Consider the following 11,789-nt stretch of genomic DNA (forward strand, 5'->3'; position numbering starts at 1 on the left):
ACCGGGGCGGACTGCGCATGCGCCTCCAACCGGGGCAGCCCAGGGCCGGGCGAGGCTCAAGGCGCACGCGCGGGCGCGCTACCGCGGCGGGGGCGGGAGGGCAACCCAACCAATGAAATTGTGCAGGCGGCCCGCGCGCGCCCCGGGCTGTGCTCCCAGAGCCCGGCCCCGCCCCCACCGCTCCGCGGCGCGGCGCGCACTGGGCGTCACAGAGGTGGGCGGGGCTTAGTGGCGCGGCCTGAGGGCGGCGGGAGTCTGTGCTTGCTTCCTCGGCGGTGTCCCACGCTGCTCGCACGCTGTGCGGGGCAACATGGCGGACACGGAAGGTAAAGGGTCGTCTCCTCGTGGGTGGCCGGGCCGAGTACTGGCTCCGCCGTGCGGAGAGCCGGGGTGGGAGGGTGGCGGCGTCGGGGGCCGAGATCCCCGCCGGTTTGCCGCCGGCCCGGCCCCGTCGCCGCCGGCCCGGGCCTCCTGTTGGCCTTCCTCTTGGCCTTGGCTCTAAGGGTGACGGCCGGAGATGGAGAGGTGCTGGCAGTGACGTGGCTCTGCGAGGCCCGGGCCTCCCTTCGATGGCATGGCCGCCTGAGGGCCCGGGTCGTCGCCGAAAGGCGTCGGCCTCTCCGGCGACCCCGCGGTGACGGGAGACCTGGCCGTACCTGCGCCGCCGCCAGCCCACACACCCGGGTCGGTCGGCGCCACGCGGAAGGGCGCTGGGAAGAGGCCCCGCAAAGAGAGGGGCCGAGGGGCTCGGACGTACGCGCAGCTCCAAGTGCAGAGAAAGTTGTACAGGCCGGGGGCCGGGGAGGGGGCGGTTGCGTGGTCACTCAGGGAACTTGGAGGCCCTTGGCCCGAGCGCTCCTGCGGCAGATCTAAGCCCCTCCACGGCCACGTGGTGAGCCGGAATGGAAGCCGGCATGTGCGACTGCCTGCGGTCGGTTACCGGGCCGTGCAGCCCACGCGTTTGGCTTTTACACACTAGGCTTTCCCCAGCAATTCTAGATCAAACATCCGATTTTTACTTGCTCTGATTTCACTATTTGAAGCTTCGTTGCCCTTATTTTGGGGAAAAACTCCCAAATCTCGTGTGTGTGTGTGTGTGTGTGTGTGTTTGTTTTAGTGTATATTGTGCCGAAGAAACATAAGAAGAAAAAGGAGCGGAAGTCGTTAGCAGAAGAAGATGTAGCAGTGAGTAGGAATATGTTTTCCTTTGCTTTGACAAAAAGGAAATGTTACGTAGGTAACACGTTACATAAAACAACTGTTTTTTGCAAGTTTCTAAGGAATGGGTTTTAGGAAATACACAACCCAGTCACCTGAATCTCCTGTCAAGTAGAGTTTGCTGACTGGTGTTGGTACACCAGCTGCTCTCCCTGAAATGCTTTTTTATTCCACCCACAGACCCACTATTCCTCTTTCTCTCATAAGGACCTGACCCCATCTTGGTGGCACTTCACTTACTTTTCTGAGATTGTGGTTCATTTCCGAGATCCTGGTTTTTCTTTGGAGGTCCCAGTGAAGAGCAATAGAGACTACCTTGTTTTCTATTTAAAAGGCTTAAACTTATGTGATAGCAGTGGAATTCTTCCAAATCACTTGGGAAGTCTAATAGGGTGTGTTTCTGTCCCATGTAAGGAGATACAACACGCTGAGGAATTTCTTATCAAACCTGAATCCAAGGCGGCTCAGCTGGACACATCTCAATGGCCCCTGTTGCTCAAGGTATGTGGTTAAGATTATGCATCAGATCAATGCCTGGCTTTTACCTTATTAAAGTGTTAAAAGATTCGTTAAGAGTGATTAGCGCTAGCATCCTTGGCCTTGGCAATGGTAGATGACACAGTCTAAAGCAATGTTTTTCAGTGTGTCTGACATGAAGGCCAGGTTTTGTTTTGTTTTGGTTTGGTTTTCATTTCCAGTGCACCCAACGCTTTACATGATACAGTTAAAATGTCACAATGTCAAACCACCATCGAAGTTTACAAATAATTAGTTCTTGGTTTCTGTATTTAACTCCACTTTACAGACTCATACTAGTTTGTGAGCCTCGCTTGGAGCAGGACTGCTTTAGTGCTTGAGAACATGAGCTTTGAAACCAGACCAATTTCAGTCAGACTTTGTGACCACACAAAGTCAGTGTGTGACTTTGAGCCAGTCATTTAACCTCTGAGGTGGTTTGCTCATGACATCTTTTATTGGGAAGGCAAGCTGAGGGCTGCAGGAGGTAATCCATGAAATGTGTTTTGCTGTAGTGCCTGGCACATAACACGTTCTCTAGAAAATTGCTGACCATTGTGTTGGGTTTGAAATAGGCTGGCTCAGTGATGAGTTGAATTACAAGTTTCACAAACAACTTAGTGGGCACCATGTATGAGATTAGGAGAAAAAGCTAGGGTAGGGAAAGTTACTCAGATGCCTCTTGGCAAAGTGTTTTAATAAACCAATATATATTAGGTGAAAGAATGAGATTTGCTCATGTAATTCAACACTGTTCAGTTTCTGCTCGGCCAGATGGGTCTACCATTTATATCTGCTTTTCTGTTATAGGTTCTGCTATAGGATATGCTAGTGAACTGGATAGGCCAAAGTCCCTACTATCATGAAACTTAAAATCTAGGGGTGGGAGGTAGACGGTTAAAAAAAATAATTGCTATTTGTCGAAGCACCACGATGGAACTAAACTGGGTAACGTGAAAGGTGAGCTTCAGTTGGGGGGAGCTCTTTGAGACCTGCAGTTGAGCCCTGGAAAGGAGGAGAGTAAAAAGGAGCAGACCTGAGAACAGAGATGGGAGCATCTGGAGCAGGAATGAGCTGGTTGTGTTTGAGAAACGTGGTTGCCAGTCCTGGTAACAAAAAGTATTTCTAGAGGAGTGATTAACTTTGTCTAAATCCTCCTGCTGTGGGTAATTTCTCCATTGTGTGAGGGGGCTTAACGCCGTGTCACACGTAATGAAAACCGAGGGGTAGAATCCAGGTTTCTGAACTTGAAAATTAACCATATCATAGTTGATAGTGGTGCTGACTCTTGTCGTACACACGTTAATGGTTTAGTAAGTTTATTTTGTGTTGTATCCTTGCTTTCCAGAATTTCGATAAGCTAAATGTAAGGACAACACACTATACACCTCTTCCTTGTGGATCAAATCCTCTGAAGAGAGAGATTGGGGACTATATCAGGTAAGCGTGTTGGGAGCAAGCACTGTTCAGACTTCTTTTCAAAAGGACCTTTTCAGGGGCGCCTGGCTGGCTCAGTTGATAGAGCATCCAACTCTTGGTCTTCAGGTCATGTGTTTGAACCCCACATGGCACATAGAGTTTATTTTTAAAAAGACCTTTTCACATCAGTTATTCAAGGAGATAGTGGCATTTTAGAATGGCCTAGAATTGCCTTAAATACATAACCTGTACTGATCGCGAACTTTTTTCCTCTTCAGATTTAGTTTTTATTAAAGGGCCAATGATGATGGTGCAGTGATTTCTTTTCCATTCTAGGACAGGTTTCATTAATCTTGATAAGCCCTCCAACCCCTCTTCCCATGAGGTGGTAGCGTGGATCCGACGAATACTTCGGGTGGAGAAGACAGGACACAGTGGTACTCTGGATCCCAAGGTGACTGGCTGTTTAATCGTGTGCATAGAACGAGCCACTCGCTTGGTGAAATCCCAACAGAGTGCAGGTATGTGCAAGAGGGAATAAAGAGGCAGCCACTTTGACACTGGAAGGCTTTCTACATTTCCTTTCCTTCTATTTTTTGGCCCTTGGAAATTTTCATCAGGAGAATCTCTCATACTTGACCTTCCAAGGTTTTTTCTTCTTTTTTTTTAAATGCTGATTTATTTTGAGAGGGAGAGAGAGCAAGCCTGTGTGAGCCGGGGAGGGGTAGAGAGAGAGAATCCCAAGCAGGCTCTGCACTTTCAGCACAGAGCCTGACACGGGGCTTGATCTCACGAACTGTGAGATCATAACCTAAGCCAAAATCAAGAGTCGGACGCTTAACCGACTCGGCTGCCCAGGTGCCCGAAAAAGGTTTTTTGCTAAGCAGGCTGTACACTGGATGCTCCAGCGGTTCCTGTCAGCGCACTGAAAGTTGAACTCCCAGTGAGAGAGAGCATGTTCGGTCCTTTCCCAAGTCCAAACCGTGAAATTTTGTCTTGGTGCAAATTTTACAGAGTCAAATGGCCTGCTTTTCCTGTTATACAAAATGTGAATATGAGCATATTTTTAAAACTCCAGAAAACTCAGTGGCCACACCTGACTACTCTTTTGTCATTTTTCAGGCAAAGAGTATGTGGGAATTGTCCGGCTACACAATGCTATTGAAGGGGGGACTCAACTTTCTAGGGTAAGTCTGATTATAGGGAGGGCACATTTTGGCGACTTGGGTATCCAAGCCCGTAGACATCTGGAGACAGGTCGGTTTTCCTGACCGTCCTGTCTTGTGCCCTTCCCAGTGGGCTGCCCGAGCTGGCCTGGACAGGTAACTGCACATGGCAGGGTCACTTCCGGACATGCCACTTCTGAGGAAAGGGCTCTGATTGGCACCGAGTCCTTTCTGTGTCTTTGAAGAAAGAAGCAAAAATGGAAAGGGCATCATAGGTCTTAAATGATTGAAAGATACTTTGTGTTTCAGTTGTGTCCTCAACCTGCCACAGTAGACCCTTGCTTGCTCTTATTCAAGAGTCTTTATTTTGATTTGTGCTTATTCTTAGGCCCTAGAAACTCTGACAGGTGCCTTATTCCAGCGACCCCCACTTATTGCTGCAGTAAAGAGGCAGCTCCGAGTGCGGACCATATACGAGAGCAAGATGATCGAGTATGATCCGGAAAGAAGATTAGGTGGGTCCTTAGGCCTTTGAGGAAGCCAACCATATGTTGACAGGAATGCTTTTTTTTTTTTTTTTTTTAAAGAGCACGACTGGGGTAGAGGGACAGAGGGAGAGAGAATCTTAGGCTCCACGTTTGGCGTGGAGCCTGAAGGGCTTGATCCCACGACCCTGGGATCGAGACCTGAGCCGAAATCAAGAGTGGACACTCAACCAGCTGAGCCACGCAGGCGCCCCAGGAATGTATTGTTGAGAATTAGATTCTCTCATTAAGAATAGATGCCCTTAGTATATGGTGTGGTCAGGGCCTGTTTCTATTGTTTTTAGTCTTGTTGGCTCAGATACAGAATAACTCTGGGTTTTTCAGTTAGCAATGTGTTTACTTTGGAAAATGTGCTACTTTTATGTGTGTGCATCTTAGGAATCTTCTGGGTGAGTTGTGAGGCCGGCACGTATATTCGGACACTGTGTGTGCACCTGGGTTTGTTGTTGGGAGTTGGCGGTCAGATGCAGGAACTTCGGCGGGTGCGTTCTGGAGTCATGAGTGAAAAGGTACAGCATTATGGGCTAGAAGTTTTGGAGCTGCTCCTTAACATCCTCCCGCCCCTGCTGCAATGCCACCTGCTTCACATCCTGGAAAAGGCAATTTCCAAAGTGTTGAGTTCAGTTCAGGGCGGCTTCCCTGTTCTGTTAATTAAACTTTGGAACATTGAAACCCGGGCTGTGGGAGATGATTGGATAGAAAGCATTACTCTATTCATTTTGATCCCACAGCCTACAAAACTGCCTAGATTTAAGTATGTCACCAGCTTACAGATGTGCGGAAGATACATGATTGGGAAGAGACTAAAGACTGAGTTTGGACTAAATTCATTCACATTTTGGAAGTTTGGGGTCTGTTGGACTATTTAAGATACAGTGACACTGAACAATTTTTGCACGTGGCTGCTTTTCAGGACCATATGGTGACGATGCACGATGTGCTTGATGCCCAGTGGCTGTATGACAACCACAAGGATGAGAGTTACCTGCGGCGGGTTGTTTACCCTTTAGAAAAGCTCTTGACATCTCACAAACGGCTGGTGATGAAAGACAGCGCGGTAAGTCCTGGGCTGCACCTCCGCAGTGTGATAAAACGACCCCAGACAGGAGGTCTGGTCTGTGCTCTGTGGGAAGAGATGAAACATGATATGAGCTTACTGTTTTCCTTTAAGTAATTCCTACACCCAAGGTGGGGCTCGAACCTCACATCCCCAAGGTCAAGAGTCACACGCTCCACCAACTGAGCCGGCCAGGCACCCTGAGAGCACTTCTCTTAATGATATAATTAGTTATGTCAGGGACAAAGGATAGCAAAGTTAAGGGTATTTGATGCATTTAAAAAATGTTTATTGATTTTTGAGAGCAAGCAAGAGAGAGCGTAAGCAGGGGCGGGGCAGAGAGAGAATCCCAAGCAGGCTCCATGTTATCAGCACAGAGCCCAACATGGGGCTCAGACTCACAAACCATGAGATCGTGACTTGAGCCGGAATAAGAGTCAGATGCTTAACCAGCTGAGCCACCCAGGAACCCGTCTGATGCATTTTTTGTATGTTATGGCTTGTAGGAGACAAAAATTACAGAGGTATACTAAGCCAGGCTATCATAGTTGGGAAAAGTTAATCACGTGAAATAGAACAGAAATGTGATAAATTTCTCATTATGCTGGGATCAGATTGGTGCCATCTGGGTGAATTTAGGGGGAGGAAGAATGCGGTCAGCAAGGTATCTAGGTAAGTGAAGGCAAGGTGGGATAAGCCATTGATGCCCAGGAGAGGTGGCCTTTTTAACCTGCATGGGGTCGGGTCACAGGCCTTGGTAATCTTGCTTGCTGGTTACTTTGGGGGCCTGTTAATAGGCCAGATCTCCCAATAAAGCAAAAAGGTCTCCCCATTTCTGTCAGGGTTTTCCTCAAGGATAAAAAATAGAGAAGAGTAATTAAGGAAAATGAAGGCTGGGTTTTGGTTTAAGATAAAGATACCTTTGAAGTCCTGTGGATGGATGAGGAGTAGGTATCTCAGTCCCTTTAACATCTGAGTCGGTGGGGATAAGGTGGCTAGCCCGTGGTGAGTGGTTGCTTCATACACCGGATTGCAGCCAGTGGCTGTCGATGCCATTAGCCCCATTTTGTAGGTGGGGGTACACTCGCAGGTCCACCCCGCGTGTTCTTTTCTGGTGTGGGTTTGGATGGAGGGCACTGGCTAGCGGAGCAGCTGGTGCTCTGACGTGCGATGACATCCCTGTAGGTGAATGCAATCTGCTACGGGGCAAAGATCATGCTTCCGGGAGTTCTCCGATACGAGGACGGCATCGAAGTCAACCAGGAGATCGTGGTCATCACCACCAAAGGGGAAGCGATCTGCATGGGTAAGAGGAGAGCTTGCACTAGCTCCTGCTGCGCCATCACAGCCAGGCTTGCTAAGAGCGGACCCCACGTCCAACTCCTCAGGTTCACGTAATCACTGTGTTGTCTGGGGCCTGTAGAGGTAGTCCTAGCAGGGGATCGTGGTAGATGGGCCCAGATTTCGTCCAGCTGGCTGGTATTAGCAGCCACATCTCAGCAGCTTGGTTCCAGTGAGGATGGAGGAAATCGTCCAGGAAGAGAATGCGTGTCTTTGGTAATTCATATGGAGAGTATAGTCCGTTCGTTGTCCGTCTGTATCAGTTAACTTGCGAGTGTTTAGTTGGTGTTGTCGCTTAGAACTTCGAGTGTTCCATTCCGTGAAGGGTGTGTGCAAGCCGTTCCCTGTGTGTGGCCTGAGCCTGGAGCCTGAGGAGTGTATCTTTAGGGTGCCTTGTCGAGGTGTTCCCTTCCCCTCTTGGCTGCTCCCCGCAGAGCCCTGCTTACAACTGAGAAGGGAGTCTGATGACATGCTTTCCTCCTGGCACGAGTGAGGCGCGGTCAGTGAATACCTCAGATGTTTGGACTCCTGAGGATCTAGGAAGCATTGAGTTTTATGTGATTAGCGTGAATGTTTTTTAAACTGATAACATGCTTTCAGAGGCTTTCTTCCCATAATGGCAGATTGTCTCCATATGAACATCCTCAGCAAGGGAAGCCTCCATTAAGGCAGTAGAGCTTTGAGTTTTCAATGGGTCTATGAAACAGTGGAATTAGGGCTCATCGCCAACCACGTTTTCCACTCCAGATCCCTCTTTCATCTCTTTCCCACACCTCCAGCTATTGCATTAATGACCACAGCAGTGATCTCTACCTGTGACCATGGTATAGTAGCCAAGATCAAGAGAGTGATCATGGAGAGAGATACTTATCCTCGGAAGTGGGGTTTAGGTCCAAAGGTAAGTGGGACCGCGTGTGTGTCCCACCGGGTTATGTTTTCGTTTTTGTGTTGTTGAATATTGACCTGGATGGCTCTCGAGCGTGTCCCTGCTACCACAACCTTGCCGTGTGCTAGGCTCCGGCGAGTTGATGGTAAGTAGAAATGGGCCCATCTCAGACCTTCGAGATTTCCTAGTATAAAGGGGGAAGCAGATGGACGTCAGTCATACTGCGCAATGAATGGTGAATTTCCGCCAAGTTGAAGGCTTATCAAGGGATGCAGAGGGGTGCCTGGCACTTTGGGAGTCCAGAATGAGGGGTTTGACCTGGTTGGGGGTCCTGGGTAAGAGATTTGCTGGAGCCGGGCCAGCTCAGAGGATGCAGTGTTAGGTGTCAGGGAGGGGAGAGTGGGGAAGCTGGAATAGCAGGTGCAAAGGCCTGGGGGTTGAGAATGAGGTGGGGGGGGTGCCCCAAAACGACGCTTCAGAGGCTGTCGGTGATACAGCGGGCTTTGTGACTTGCGCCAAGTCCCACGTTTGCTTCCGTTGGAGAACGTGGGTTCTGAGTGTTGTGCGGAGGAGTGTGGAGCCCAAGTGAGACTGCGAGGGAGGAGCCTGATGTGAGCGGTCACGGTACCTGCTTCGCGAGTTGACACTGTTCTGATGTTGAAACTCTGACGGTCTGCCAGGCAAGTCAGAAGAAGTTGATGATCAAGCAGGGCCTTCTGGATAAGCATGGCAAGCCCACGGACAGCACACCTGTCGCCTGGACGCAGGAGTACGTGGACTACAGGTGAGGGTGGGACGTCTCCGAGCCCCAGCTGGGCGGAGAGTGCAGGTGAGGAGGGCATAGGTGGTGAGGGTGGGAGGCCGTGGAGCCCGGGGGGCAGGTGCGGTGAGGGGGCGGCCCAGACGGGTGCCTCGACTGCAGGTGAGCATGGGGAGGGAGGGCAGGAGCTCCTGGAGTGCCTGGGTGCGGGGAGGGGGGGGGGCAGATTCAGTTTGGGGGAAACTTGCTAAACGCGGGGTGGTGGCTCAGGAGGTCTGGGGGCCGGAGGTACTACCCTTGACTGCCCAGGCCAGTTAGGGGCCGGGGCCCCCGTGGCAGACAGTTAACCCCTTTGTAGTCTGGTTCGTGGGGCTCTAGAGGGAGTCATTCTGCAGCAGTGAGTGGGGATTTCTGGCCACTGTCAGTATTTGGATGGCGGCTTTCACTGCCTGAAAGCCGTTCAGTGCGTTTGACCCATCGCTCCCTCTTTTTCAGTGACTCTGCCAAGAGAGAGGTGGCGGCCAGGGCAGCAAAAGCCCCGCAGGAAGTTGTTGAAGTGGTAAAAGCCCCAAAAGTAGTTGATGAAGCGGTGAAAGCTCCAAAGGTAAGTGACGTGCTGGGATCAGTTTGCAGTGTCCTTTGGGAGAGGGTTCTGTTCGGCCCGTGTCGAGGACTGCGGTCCCGCCGTATGTTGCACCTCAGCGCGGCAGGCTTCCCGCCCCTGGGGGTGCACGCAGCACACGATGCAGGTTGTGCGTCACACCTCGGGCTCCACAGGCTCGGAGGTCGGGCAGCGACACTGGAGCAGAGCGCACGTACGTGTCCCTCTGGCCCCCACCCGGGGTCAAGCGCGGGCACAGCTCGTGTGGGAGCAGAGTCCGCTCTAGACGACAGCAGCTCGCCGTCGAAAATATGCGGCACTGCCGCAGCTCTCCAGTCTGAGGTTCCCGGGAAGGACTTCTGGCCCCACTGGGGGCCGTCAGCCTCACGCCCCTGGCTCACCCGCCTTCTCTGAGGGCACGCGGCCCACCAGTTCAGGCTCAGCTGCGCCCGTGGGTCCTGCTCTCTAGGGAGGAGACCGTGTTGGAGTCCTCGGTAAATGGGGGCTCTGTTGGATTTAGGCTCTTTTCTTAATGTTTGTTTATTTTTGAGAGAGAGACAAAGTGTGAGCAGGGGAGGAGCAGAGAGAGAGGGAGACACAGAATCCAAAGCAGGCTCCAGGCTCTGAGCTGTCAGCGCAGAGCCCGACGTGGGGCTCGAAGTCACGAACTGTGAGATGGTGACCTGAGCCGAAGTCGGACGCTCAACTGACTGAGCCACCCAGGCGCCCCAAGATTTAGGCTCTTTTCTTACTGAACCTCTCTCAACTGTGTTTGCCCAAGACCTAACACGATTGTCCCCACCTTAGCGGAAGCGAGAGAGTGAAAGTGACGAGACGTCACCACAGCTGGTCAAGAAAGAAAAGAAGAAGAAGAAGGATAAGAAGGCCAAAGCTGGTGTAGACGGTGCGGACGATCCGGGAGATGGGGTGTGTAGAAATACGGCAGACACGAAAGGGGAGGGGGCGGCAGTCCCACGTTGCCCACGGTGCGCGTGCCCTCCAGCAGCCCTGGGGGGCGCACCGAAACCGACCCCAGCGTTTACTTAGAAGTGTGCTGCTGGCCGGGCGGTCTGTGGAAGTCTGGCACTGGGGCGGCGCTGAAAGTTACGCGCAAAATGACCGTGGAATAGCCTCGCCGATCCCGAAAAGGCTTCCGGGCCTTTCGGGACTTCCCTAATTTGGTTCTGTTAACAGATGCTGTGAGGCTCTCTCTTTCTTCCAGGACAGTGACACCAGCAAGAAGAAGAAGAAGAAGAAGAAAATCAAAGTGGAAGTGGTTTCTGAGTAGTGGAGACCACTTTAAGCCCGGTGTCCAGTTGGGAGGAGAAATTAAAAAGCCTTACTGAGAAAAGCTAATTCCTTTGGTTCTTGAGGGAATGGAACCCAGGTCCCAGAAAGGGTGGAGAGCCCCGGCACGTTTTCCTGCTACCTGAGAGCTCTGTGAGGTCACCTGGTGCGCCCATCCCATCCTGTCCTGTTTTAAGGATACGGGTGAAGGAGGCGGATTTGATGCCACCCGCTTTTCTGCTGGGGAGAGTCGGAACCCTCTCCTTCAGACCCAGCGCAGCCCGGGCACCGTCTCAGCCGTTGCCCGGTGGCTGTGTTGACACCCTCGCTCTCTCCTGGTTTGCACCCCGTCCCCCGCCCCGGCTCATCGAAAGCGTCCGCACGTTGCTCAATGAAATGGTGTAGAGCGAGTAAAACCATAGAACCGAGCCATGCTGCTCACTGCAGAGATCGATTTTTCCTCCCGCGTCCTGTGAGGACAGCGGTCTACTTTGGCGTCACGGCCACCTGTGTCACCCCCATTTCCCCTGCCAGAGGCAGGCCAAACTTATCAGCTGTTTTCCAGTCCATCTTGGGCTTAGTGGTCTTCTGTGTACTTGTTCAGAGCCTGCGTGTACAGCCTCGTGCGCCTGGATCCATCTGCCTACGTGTTTTGTGACGGAAGCTAGAAACTGCTCTGTACTCTTAACCCTCCTTTACTTTCAAAGGATGCAATCACTCACTGCTGGGAGAAGGTTGGAATTTTTACTTATTAAACTTTACTTGTTTTTAAAAGTATTCTTGTTGGGTTTTCTGATTGTTGGGGATCTCAAATTCGGAGAAGAAAAAATATAAAATATTTTGATTAAAAATCCAGGGAACCATGCCCTGTTTGACATTTGCTGATCCCCTGGTTACTTTTCTTGCCTTGCAACGTTCATCTCGGGGCCTGTTATCTGGCATGGGACCAAATGCTCTGGAGTCTCCGTTCGGGACATTGACTAGATAAAAAGA

At 51.3% G+C, this 11,789-nt stretch overlaps 1 protein-coding gene and 1 non-coding gene across 2 annotated transcripts; both read left to right on the plus strand.

Annotated features, from left to right (window-relative positions):
• Window positions 1-225: 225 nt before the first annotated feature.
• Window positions 226-11,593, plus strand: DKC1 (dyskerin pseudouridine synthase 1). Its single transcript, XM_042974799.1, has 15 exons — window positions 226-326; window positions 1,118-1,185; window positions 1,633-1,719; window positions 3,083-3,174; window positions 3,490-3,674; window positions 4,276-4,340; window positions 4,708-4,834; window positions 5,243-5,373; window positions 5,778-5,921; window positions 7,107-7,227; window positions 8,042-8,160; window positions 8,829-8,932; window positions 9,404-9,512; window positions 10,317-10,436; window positions 10,732-11,593. Exons 1-15 carry the CDS (start codon window positions 311-313, stop codon window positions 10,795-10,797), a joined length of 1,554 nt encoding a protein of 517 aa, XP_042830733.1. The 5' UTR covers window positions 226-310; the 3' UTR covers window positions 10,798-11,593.
• On the plus strand, window positions 5,469-5,604 carry LOC122235614. Its single transcript, XR_006213655.1, has one exon. It is a non-coding gene; the product is annotated as a small nucleolar RNA SNORA36 family (small nucleolar RNA).
• Window positions 11,594-11,789: the final 196 nt, after the last annotated feature.

The sequence above is a fragment of the Panthera tigris genome, chromosome X (assembly GCF_018350195.1).
Source record: "Panthera tigris isolate Pti1 chromosome X, P.tigris_Pti1_mat1.1, whole genome shotgun sequence".
In the NCBI taxonomy this organism is placed as follows: Eukaryota; Metazoa; Chordata; class Mammalia; order Carnivora; family Felidae; genus Panthera; species Panthera tigris.